General features: G+C 53.2%; 1 protein-coding gene across 2 annotated transcripts in view; it reads right to left on the bottom strand.

Annotated features, from left to right (window-relative positions):
• The window catches only part of vill (villin-like), a 132024-nt gene that overhangs the window by 44004 nt on the left and 75252 nt on the right, over positions 1–12768 (bottom strand). For both annotated transcript variants that reach the window (XM_041184665.1, XM_041184664.1), the window contains exons 2-3: positions 5930–6019; positions 1714–1788 (exon numbers count right to left, since the gene is read on the bottom strand). In XM_041184665.1, the coding sequence (XP_041040599.1) occupies positions 1714–1788; positions 5930–6001 (147 nt within the window). In that variant the 5' untranslated portion in view covers positions 6002–6019. The remainder of the gene's footprint in view (positions 1–1713; positions 1789–5929; positions 6020–12768) is intronic.

The raw sequence follows: 12768 nt of genomic DNA, 5'->3' as shown, positions 1-12768 counted from the left end.
GCGGTGGCATAGTGGGATTGGCACTGGACTGGTAATCCAGAGACCCAGGGTAATGTGCTAGGGATAAAAACAAAAAACTGCGGATGCTGGAAATCCAAAACAAAAACAGAATTACCTGGAAAAACTCAGCAGGTCTGGCAGCATCGGCGGAGAAGAAAAACCTGCTGAGTTTTTCCAGGTAATTCTGTTTTTGTAATGTGCTAGGGACCTGGGTTCAAATCTCACCATGGCAGATGGTGGTATTTGAATTCAATTAAAATCTGGAATTGAAGGTCTAATAGTGACCATTAAAAAAAAAACATTGTTCAATGTTGGCAAAACCCATCTGCTGTCCTTACCTGGTCCCACCAGACTCTTAAATGCCCTCTGAAAAGCCACTCAGTTCAAGGGCAGTTAGGGATGGGCAATAAATGCTGGCCTAGCCAACGACTGCCTCATCATATGAATGAATATTTTTTTTTAAATCCTGAAGAGCTTCAGAGGAGCATAATCTGAGAGGATGAGACACAGAGGAGATGTTGGAACAAGTGACTGACAGCTTGGTGAAAGAAACAGGCCTTAACGAGCGTCCTAAATGTGGAGAGTGAGAGCTAGAGAAATGGAGCGGTTTAGCGAGTGAATTCAAACTTAGGACTTAGCAGCTAAAGGCACAGCCACCAATGGTGGAACGGTAGAAATCAGGGAGGCCAGAATTACAGGAATGCTGAGATCTCAAGAGGGCTGTAGGGAAGGAGAAGGTTGCAGAGATAGGGGGCAGGATTTTGGGCCGTGACCTCGATGTCGGGGTCAAACGGGGTCGTGACCCCGCATTGTGTGGGGAACAGTGATCCGGCAGTGATTTTCCCTGAATTGGCCAATCAGTGGCTGGAGGGCGGGCTCGCAGTCAAACTAAGGGCAGTGGACAGTCTCTTGAAGCTGGAGAGCCAATAGGAGGTTCTTCAGCATGGAGGAGCTCAGGTAAAAGAGTAAGAGAGAGAGAGAGAGAGAGACTCCATCTTGAAGCTCATGTGCAGCGTAAATACCAGCATGGACCAGTTGGACCAAATGGCCTGATTCATTTTGTATAACCTCAGTAAATCACAACTTGACACCCATATCCAAAGAGTAAATAAGAGTAATGCCGATTAAAGATGAACCAGACAAGGCACAGGCAGCAGGACCCCCTCCCTTAGTGAACCAGTTGGGTTTTACGATCATTTAGAAACTTTATTGGTCACATTTCTGTTACCATCCCACATTTTACCAGGTTTATCAAACTCAGTCGCATAACTGGAAGTGGTTGGGTCTTGGCTGCATTGGGTTGTTGGCATCGTAAGTGCTTGGCTATTCAAGGCTGTAGTGACATACACTGGGCTGGCTGTTAGCAGCATTAGCCCATGGGGGTCATTTGCCTGGATGGGATTGGCTAGGGCCCTGGAGGTCTCTGAAAATGAAGGGCCTCCCATTCTCCATTGCTGCTGCTCCTCAACAGACAAAGGCATTAAAGATTCAACAAAAAACACAACAAAGGTCAAATCTTTTTCTAAAAATACTTCTTTCCCCAACTCAAATCCTCCTCCAATGGGGACGGGACAAGGGGAATCAAGCACTCGCATTGAATCTTCTCTCCGGACTAGTCCAGGTGTGTGCAGTGAGTTGGAAGGGGGTGACAGAGATTATTAATATATCTTATTAAGATCAGCTTTCCCCGCAATTCTTATTCCTCATACTTACAAACAGTATCAGGTAACAGTCACCTTCGAAAAAACTCCCGTAAGCCTTCGGAGGGACAGGGACCACCTCCATTTTCTGTAAAAGATACGTCAGTCACTTTAGAAAGAAAGGCTTGCATTTATATAGCACCTTTCCACCACCACAGGACGTCCCAAAGCACTTTACAGTCAGCAAAGCACTTTTTGAAGTGTAGTCACTGTTGTGATGTAGGAAATCCGGCAGCTAATTTGTGCACAGCAAGCTCCCACAAACAGCAATGTGTTAACGACCAGGTAATCTGGTCATTGTGGTGTCGATTGAGAGATAGCTATTGGCCAGGGCACCAAGTGGAACTCCCTTCCCTCTCCCATGAAATGGAGCCACGGTATCTTTTACATCCACTTGCAAAAGTAGGTTGGGCGTCAGTTTAAAGTCTCCTTATCATCTCTCCCTCAATGCCATAAAGAGTATCTGTGTTGATTTTTGTGCTCAAGCCGTGCAGTGAGACTTAAACTCATTACCCTCTCTCTCAGAAGCACAAGAGCTAGCAACTGAGACACAGCTGACCTGATGAAGCCAGTGCAGAGTCTCCCATTCATTCCCCTTATCAAAAGTTGTTCACCGGTCAAGGCATCAGAGTCAGAGACATCTCAATGCTCCAGAAACTGTCACATTATTTGATCTCTTGAAGCTTCTCAGCTCAACCTCCTTCCCTTCTATGCTCTAAAATTACCTTCTAATACCTTTCTCTGCTCACTCTTCCTCCAGCAAAATTGTCACTTTGCAGTTAAGAATGGTCTCCCAAACAAATTCATTCTTGCTTCAGTAAGCGTGACGTTGCATTGATATAATAGAATCATAGAATAGTTACAGCATAGAAGGAGGCTATTCGGCCCGTCATGTCTGTGCCAGCTCTCCAAAGGAGCAATTTACCTAGTGCCACTCCCTGCCTTCTCCCCATAGCCCTCCACAATTTTCCTTTTCAGAGAATGAACCAATTCCCTTTTGAAAGCCTACGATTGAATCTGCCTCCACCACACTCTCAGGCAGTGCGTTTCAGATCCTAACCACTCGTTGTGTGAAAAAGTTTTTCCTCATATCACTTCTGCCAATTACCCTGTGCTCTCTGGTTCTCAATCCTTCCACCAATGGGAACAATATTCATTTTTTTGATTCATTCACAGCATGTAGGACCAGCATTTATTGCACTTGAGAAGGTGGTGGCACTTGCTAAGCCATTTCAGAGTCACATGGAGGCCAGCAGATTTAAACCAGATGGGTTTTTACACCAATGGTTTCATGGTCAGATTTTTATTTAACTCAAATTTCACCATCTGCTATGGTGAGATTTGAACCCAGGTCCCCAGAGCATTACTCTGGGTCTTTGGATTATTAGGTCCAATACCACGGCTTCATCCTGTCTACTCTGTCCAGGCCCCTCATGATTTTGAATACCTCTTATCAAATCTGCTCTCAACCTTCTCTTTTCTAAGGAAGACATTCCTAATTTTTCCAATCTATCTACTTAACTGAAGTCCTTCAGCCGTGGATCCATTCTCGTGAATCTTTATGGCACCCTCTCCAATTCCTTCACAAGTTTCCTAAAGTGTGGGCCCCAGAATTGGACACTTCAGGTCACTTTAAAAGCCTTGACCGGTGTCCTCTGGTGGAAATATCCCTGCTTGTCCAATCTCAGTCCACCTTCCTTGCAAACATTACACCCTTGTTCAAAAAAGGTTGTAAGGATAAGCCAGCAATTACAGAGCAGTCAGTTTAACTTCGGTAGAAGGGAAGCTTCTAGAAACAATTATTTGGGATAGAATTAATAGTCACATGGAGAAATATGGGTTGATAAGGAGCCAGCATGGTTTTCTTAAGGGGAAATCGTGTTAACTAACTTGCTGGAGTGTTTTGAATAGGTAACAGAGAGGGCTGATGAGGGTAATGCTGTTGATGTGGTGTAAATGGATTTCCAAGAGGCATTCGATAGAGTGCCACACAGCAGACTTGTGAGAAAAGTCATAGCTCATGGAATAAAACGGACAGCAGCAATGTGGATGCAAAATTAGCTGAGTGACAGGAAACAACGAGTAATGGTCAATGGATATTTTTTGGGTTGGAGGAAGGTTTGTAGTGGAGTTCCCCAGGGGTCGGTATTGGGACCCTTGCTTTTCCTGATGTATATTAATGATCTAGGTCTAGATCTAGTATTCTGGGCTTTATTAACAGGGGCACAGAGTACATATAGTCAGACAACCATACAAAATAGGAGAAGTAGACCATTCGGCCCCTCGAACCTGCTCCGCCATTCAATAAGATCATGGCTATTCTGTTTGTGTTTCGCGATCTACATTCACATCTAACCCCGATAGTCTTTGATTCCCTTGCCTAACAAGAATCTATCTACCTCTGCCTTAAAAATATTCAACAACCCCCACCTCCACCATCCTCTGAGGCAGAGAGTTCCAAAGTCGCACAACCCTCAGAGAAAATATTTCTCCTCATCTCTGCCCTAAAAGGGTGACCCCTAATTTTAAAACAGTGCCCCCTAGTTCTGGTCTCACCCACAAGAGGAAACATCCTTTCCACATCCACCTTGTCAAGGCCGTTCAGGATCTTGTGGACTTCAATCAAATCACCCCCTCACTCTTCTAAACTCCAGTGGAAACAAGCTCAGTCTGCCCAACCTTTCCTCATAAGACAAACCCACTCATTCCAAGTATCAATCTCGTTAACCTCCTTTGAACCGCCTCCACTGCAATTACACCCTTCCTTAAATAAGGAGACCAAACTGCACACAGTGCATGAGATGAAGTTTCACTAATGCCCTGTATAACTGAAGCATAGCATCCTTACTTTTATGTTCAATCCCTCTCATAATAAAGGATAGCATTCCATTAGCCTTCTTAATTACTTGCTGTACCTCCATACTAACTTTTTATGACTCATGCACTACATAGAGCAATAGAGCTTAGAGCATACGAGAGCAAGGTTATGCGGAGCTTATATAAGCTTATAAGACACTAGTAATACCTCGGATGGTGATTACAGGGGGGATGGCGATTACAGGGGGGCATGGTGATTACAGTGGGGCAGTGATTAAAGTGGGGTGGTGATTACAGGGGGGATGGTGATTACAGTGGGGGATGGAGATTACAGGCGGATGGTGATTACAGTGGGAGATGGTGATTACAGTGGGGTGGTGATTACAGGGGGGAATGGTGATTACAGGAGATTGTGATTACAGGGGGATGGTGATTACAGGGGGATGGTGATTACAGGGGGGAATGGTGATTACAGGAGATTGTGATTACAGGGGGATGGTGATTACAGGGGGTGGTGATTACAGGGGATGCTAATTACAGTAGGGGATGGTGATTACAGTGGAGGTGGTAATTACAGAGAGCGTGATTACAGGGGGGTGATTACAGAGGGGGCGATTACAGGGGGTTATTATAAGGGGGATGATTATGGGGGGAGGTGATTACTGTGGGGATGGTGATTACAGGGGGATGGTGATTACAGGGGCAAGTTTTGCAGGGGGAATGATGATTACAGGGGAATGGTGATTACAGGGGGGATGGTGATTACAGAGGGGATGGTGATTACAGAGAGGATGGTGATTACAGGAGGGATGGTGATTATAGGGGGAGGTATTACAGTGGGGAGGTATTACAGGAGGGATGGTGATTACAGGGGGGATGGTGATTACAGGGGGGATGGTGATTATAGGGAGAGGTATTATAGTGGGGAGGTATTACAGGGGGGATGGTGATTATAGGGGGAGATATTATAGTGGGGAGGTATTACACGGGGGATGGTGATTACAGGAGGGGATGGTGATTACAGGGGGGATAGTGATTATAGGGGAGGTGATTACAGTGGGGATGGTGATTACAGGGGGGATGGTGATTACAGGGGGGATGGTGATTATAGGGGAGGTGATTACAGGGGGGATGGTGATTACAGGGGGGATGGTGATTATAGGGGGATGGTGATTATAGGGGAGGTAATTACAGGGGGGATTGTGATTACTGAGGAGGGGGGTGATTACAGGGTGGGGGGGGGGGGTCAGGTGATTACACGTGAAGATGATTGTGGTGAAGCCGAATATCTGCACATTCACTTTTAGATTCGTACTTGGTGTGTGTCTTTATGTAGGAAGGTGCTCTCTAACAGCTGAGTACAGATGAGCTCCCCTGTACACTGTGTGCCAAACTCCACTCAACATTCTTACCTCGATGGTCCATACTTGCAGGCCTGGGCTCTTGCTGATATTTTTAAAGGCTTCTGGTACTACAGTTGGCATGGCGACTACTGTTCACAACTGGAAGCAAGCAAAAAAAGATGGAGTTAGTGTTAAGACCACATAATGTGCAAATTTACTGTATTTTTTATTCATTCATGGGATGTGGAAATTGATGACAAGGCCCATCCCTAACTGCCCTTGAACCGAGTGGTTTGCTCGGCCATTTCAGAAGGCAGTTCAGAGTCAACCACTTTGCTGTGAGTCTGGAGTCACATGTAGGCCAGACCAGGTAAGAATGACAGATTTCCTTCCTTAAAGGGGCACTAGTGACCCAGATGGTCATTATTAATGAGACTAGGATTTTATTCTAGGTTTATCAAGTCATTGAGTTTAAAGCCTCCCTGCTGTCACGGTTTGAGCTCATTTCTCCAGATTATTAGTTGAAGGCCTCAGGAGTTCTCCTCCCGTCCTGCTTGTAGCTACTCCCACCAGGAGATCAGCCGTCACAGTATGTCACGCTCACCTGCCCTGTCGCATCCTCACACACCCACTGCAGCTCGTGGGCAACCACTCAGTGACATCCATCATCCAACTACACCTAGGTCAACCCCTCTTTTTGAATTACTAGTCCAGTAACATGATACCAGTATGCTCCGTCCCCTGGTTAGGCCTGAGTGGATACAAGAGTAATAGTAGTTCTCAAAAAGGGAATTGGATAAGTACTTGAAAGGAAGAATTCCCAAGGTTATAGAGAATGAACTAATTGGGTAGCTTTTTGCAAAAGGACAGCGCAGACATGAAGAACCGAATTTCCTCCTTCAATGATCTATGATTTGCACCTATAAAACATTGGACTGTCCCTTCCAGAATTACAGAACCACAGAATTGTTATGGTGCAGAAGGAGGCCATTCAGCCCATCGTGTCTGCACCAGCTCTCCAAATGAGCATTACGACTTAGTGCCAATCTCCTGCCTTTTCCCCGTAGCCCTGCACATTGTTTCTATTCAAGTAATCATCTAATACCCTCTTGAATGCCTAGATTGAACTTGCCTCCACTACACTTCCAGACAGAACATTCCAGACCCGAATGATTCGCTGTGTGAAAATGTTTTTTCTCACCTCGCATTTGCTTCTTTTGAAAATCACTTTAAATCTGTTTTCTCTCAGTCTCCATACTTTTACAAGTGGGAACAGTTTCTCCCTATCTCGTCTGCCCAGCCTCCTCTTGATTTTGAGCATCACTATCAAATCTCCTCTTAGCCTTCTCCTCTCCAAGGAGAACAGTCCCAACTTCTCCAATCTATTTTCATAACTGAAGTTTCTCATCCCTGCAACCATTTTCATAAACCTCTTCTACACTCTCTCCAATGTGTTCACATTCTTCCTAAAGAGTGGCGCCCAGGACTGTACAAATTATTCCAGCTGAGGTCTAACGAGTGTCTTATATAAATTCAGCATAACCTCCCTGCTCTTGTACTCTATGCCCCTATTAATAAAACCTAGGATCCCGTATGCTTTATTAACTGCTCTGTCTACCTATCCTGAATCCTTTAATGATCTATGAACATATACACCCAGGTCTCATAGACTCATAAAACAAAAACAGAATTCTGGTTTTGTTTTAGATTTCCAGCATCCGCAGTTTTTTGTTTTTTGTTTTTATCTCATAGACTCATAGATGTTTACAGCACAGAAGGAGGCCATTCGGCCCATTGTGTCTATGCCAGTCAACAAAGATCTGACAACACTAATCCTCTGCTCCTGCACACCCTTTAGAGTTGTACCCCTTATTTTATATTGTCTGTCCATGTTCTACCTACCAAAATGCATCACCTCACGCTTCTCTGCATTGAACTTCATCTGCCACCTATCTGCCCACTCCACCAACTTGTCTATGTCCTTTTGAAGTTCCACACTGTCCTCCTCACAGTTTACAATGCTTCCAAGTTTTGTATCATCCGCAAACTTTGAAATGGTCCCCTGCACACCAAGATCTAGATCATTAATATAGATCAGGAAAAGCAAAGGTCCCAATACCGACCCCTGGGGAACTCCACTATAAACCTTCCTCCAGCCCAAAAAATATCATTAACCCTTACTCACTGTTTCCTGTCATTCAGGCAACTCTGTATCCATGGCGCCACTGCCCATGTACACCATATTAACAGCATTGCCCTCATCAACCCCCTTGTGTTACCTCTTCAAAAAACTCCAGCAAGTTAGTTAAACACGACTTCCCCTTCAAAAATCCATGTTGGCTCTTCCTGATCAACCCACGTTTGTCCATGTGACTGTTAATTCTATCCCAAAAAATTGTTTCTAGAAGCTTCCCAGCACCGAAGTTAAACTAACTGGTCTGTAATCGCTGGGCTTATCCTTATAATCTTTTTTGAACAAGGGGTGTAATGTTTGCAATTCCCCTCTGGCACAAACCCTGAGTCTGGGGAAGACCGTAAGATTACGGCCCGCGCCCACGCAATTTCTGGAGTGTAATAACCTTCAAGAATTGCATGGATAAAGTCCTCCTAAATATTTCAACCCATGACTGTAATTGAGCAGCCAGACCCCTCTCCCTTCGGGCAGGGTTTTACACTGAGTTGAATTTGAAATGAACAATAAACTCTCTTCAGAGAATGGGACTTGCCATGCATGCTCAGTTTTGCATCATGTTCTGAAAATAAATACATTTAAAAATCCGGCCTCGGAGTCATCCCCTTCTCAATTTCCCTAGCTACAGAATAGGTCCTGCCCTTCAAATCAACTAATTTATCTGAAGCATTTCCGTGAAGCTGGGAAACATGATAAGTTGCTAAATCTTTTCCATTTTGCCTCATCCATTGGCCTATTGTTTCCAACCTTGGAACTTGTCCCAGTCACCTAGACTGAGCTATGTGGAGCCACCTAGACCCACTGTGGGCACAGCCAGCTTCACCCAGCCACCCAGGCCCACACACCCACCCCCACACACCCACCTCCACACCCAGCCCCACACCCACACACCCCCACACCCAGCCCCACACACCCACCCCCCCCACACCCAGCCCCCACACACCCACCCCCACACACCCACACACCCAGCCCCACACCCAGCCCCACACACCCACCCCCACACACCCACACACCCAGCCCCACACACCCAGCCCCACACACCCACCCCCCCACACCCAGCCCTCCACACACCCACCCCCACACACTCACCCCCACACCCAGCCCCACCCACCCCCACACACCCACACCCCCACACCCAGCCCCCCACACACCCCCACACACCCACCCCCCCACACCCAGCCCCCCACACACCCACCCCCACACCCACCCCCACACCCACCCCCCCACACCCACCCCCACACCCACACACCCCCACACCCCAGCCCCACACACCCACACACCCCCCCACACCCACACACCCCCACACCCACACACCCCCACACCCAGCCCCACACACCCCCACACCCAGCCCCACACACCCCCACACACCCACCCCCACACCCAGCCCCACACACCCACCCCCACACACCCACCCCCACACCCAGCCCCACACACCCACCCCCACACACCCACCCCCACACACCCACCCCCACACCCAGCCCCACACACCCACCCCCACACACCCACCCCCCCACACCCAGCCCCCCACACACCCACCCCCACACCCACCCCCACACCCACACACCCCCACACCCACACACCCCCACACCCACACACCCCCACACCCAGCCCCACACACCCCCACACCCACCCCCACACCCAGCCCCACACACCCACCCCCACACCCACCCCCACACCCAGCCCCACACACCCACCCCCCACACCCAGCCCCACACACCCACCCCCACACCCAGCCCCACACACCCACCCCCACACCCAGCCCCACACACTACACCCCCACACACCCACCCCCACACCCACCCCCCCACACCCACCCCCACACCCACCCCCACACACCCACCCCCACACACCCACCCCCACACACCCACCCCCACACACCCCCACACCCAGCCCCACCCACCCCCACACACCCCCACACACTACACCCCCACACACCCACCCCCACACCCACCCCCACACCCACCCCCCCACACCCACCCCCACACCCACCCCCACACACCCACCCCCACACACCCACCCCCACACCCAGCCCCACACACTACACCCCCACACACCCACCACCTCACACCCACCACCTCACACCCACCTCACACCCACCACCGCACACCCACCACCTCACACCCACCACCCCACACCCACCACCTCACACCCACCACCTCACACCCACCACCGCACACCCACCACCGCACACCCCCACACCCCCCCCCACCCACCCCCACACACCCCCACACCCAGCCCCACACACCCACCCCCACACACCCACCCCCACACCCAACCCCACACACCCACCCCCACACACCCACCCCCACACCCAGCCCCACACACCCACCCCCACACACCCCCACACACCCACCCCCACACCCAGCCCCACACACCCAGCCCCACACACCCAGCCCCACACACCCACCCCCACACCCAGCCCCACACACCCAGCCCCACACACCCAGCCCCACACCCAGCCCCACACACACCCAGCCCCACACACCCACCCCCCCACACACCCACCCCCACACCCACCCCCCCACACCCACCCCCACACCCACCCCCACACCCAGCCCCACACACCCACCCCCACACCCAGCCCCACACACCCACCCCCACACCCACCCCCCCCACACCCACACACCCCCCCACACCCACACACCCCCACACCCAGCCCCACACACCCCCACACCCACCCCCACACACCCACCCCCCCACACACCCAGCCCCACACACCCACACACCCACCCCCCCACACCCACCCCCACACCCACCCCCACACACCCCCACACCCAGCCCCACACACCCACCCCCCCACACCCCCACACACCCACCCCCCCACACCCACCCCCACACACCCACCCCCACACCCACCCCCACACACCCACCCCCACACCCACCCCCACACCCACCCCCACACACCCACCCCCACACACCCCCACACCAAGCCCCACACACCCACGCACCCCCACACCCACCCCCACACCCAGCCCCACACACCCACACACCCACCCCCCCCACACACCCCCACACCCAGCCCCACACACCCACACACCCCCACACCCAGCCCCACACACCCCCACACCCACCCCCACACACCCACCCCCCCACACACCCAGCCCCACACCCACCCCCACACCCAGCCCCACACACCTAGCCCCACACCCACCCCCACACACCCCCACACCCACCCCCCCACACACCCAGCCCCACACCCACCCCCACACCCACCCCCTCACACCCCCACACCCAGCCCCACACACCTAGCCCCACACCCACCCCCACACACCCCCACACCCACCCCCCCACACACCCAGCCCCACACCCACCCCCACACCCAGCCCCACACACCCAGCCCCACACCCACCCCCACACCCAGCCCCCCACACCCACCCCCACACCCACCCCCACACCCACACACCCCCACACGCAGCCCCACACACCCCCACACCCAGCCCCACACACCCAGCCCCACACACCCAGCCCCACACACCCACCCCCCCACACCCACCCCCACACACCCAGCCCCACACACCCAGCCCCACACACCCACCCCCACACACCCAGCCCCACCCACCCCCACACCCACCCCCACACACCCACCCCCACACACCCACCCCCACACCAACCCCCACACACCCACCCCCACACACCCACCCCCCCACACCCACCCCCACACACCCACCCCCACACCCACCCCCACACACCCACCCCCACACACCCACCCCCACACACCCACCCCCACACCCAGCCCCACCCACCCCCACACACCCCCACACCCAGCCCCACCCACCCCCACACACCCCCACACCCAGCCCCACACACCCACCCCCACACACCCACCCCCACACCCAGCCCCACCCACCCCCACACACCCCCACACCCAGCCCCACACACCCACCCCCACACCCAGCCCCACACACCCACCACCTCACACCCACCACCTCACACCCACCACCTCACACCCACCCCCACACACCCACCCCCGCACACCCACCCCCCCACACCCACCCCCACACACCCACGCCCACACCCAGCCCCACACACCCACCCCCACACCCAGCCCCACACCCAGCCGCACACACCCACCCCCACACACCCACCCCCACACCCAGCCCCACACACCCACCCCCACACACCCACCCCCCCACACACCCAGCCCCACACACCCCCACACCCACACCCACCCCCCCCACACCCCCACACACCCCCACACACTCACCCCCCCACACACCCAGCCCCACACCCAGCCCCACACACCCACCCCCACACACCCACCCCCCCACACACCCAGCCCCACACACCCCCACACCCACACCCACCCCCCCCACACCCCCACACACCCCCACACACTCACCCCCCCACACACCCAGCCCCACACACCCCCACCCCCCCCACACACCCAGCCCCACACACCCCCACACCCAGCCCCACACACCCCCACACACCCACACACACCCAGCCCCACACACCCAGCCCCACACACCCAGCCCCACACACCCCCACACACCCAGCCCCACACACCCACCCCCCCACACACCCAGCCCCACACACCCCCACACACCCCCACACACCCACACCCCCCCACACACCCACACACCCACACACCCAGCCCCACACACCCACACACCCACACACACACCCCCACACACCCACACACCCAGCCCCACACACCCAGCCCCACACACCCACCCCCACACACCCCCACACCCACCCCCACACCCACCCCCACACA

Source organism: Carcharodon carcharias, chromosome 3 (genome assembly GCF_017639515.1).
Source record: "Carcharodon carcharias isolate sCarCar2 chromosome 3, sCarCar2.pri, whole genome shotgun sequence".
Taxonomy (NCBI): domain Eukaryota; kingdom Metazoa; phylum Chordata; class Chondrichthyes; order Lamniformes; family Lamnidae; genus Carcharodon; species Carcharodon carcharias.
Note: the sequence above shows the minus strand (reverse complement) of the source record. Positions and strands in the feature narration are given on the sequence as shown.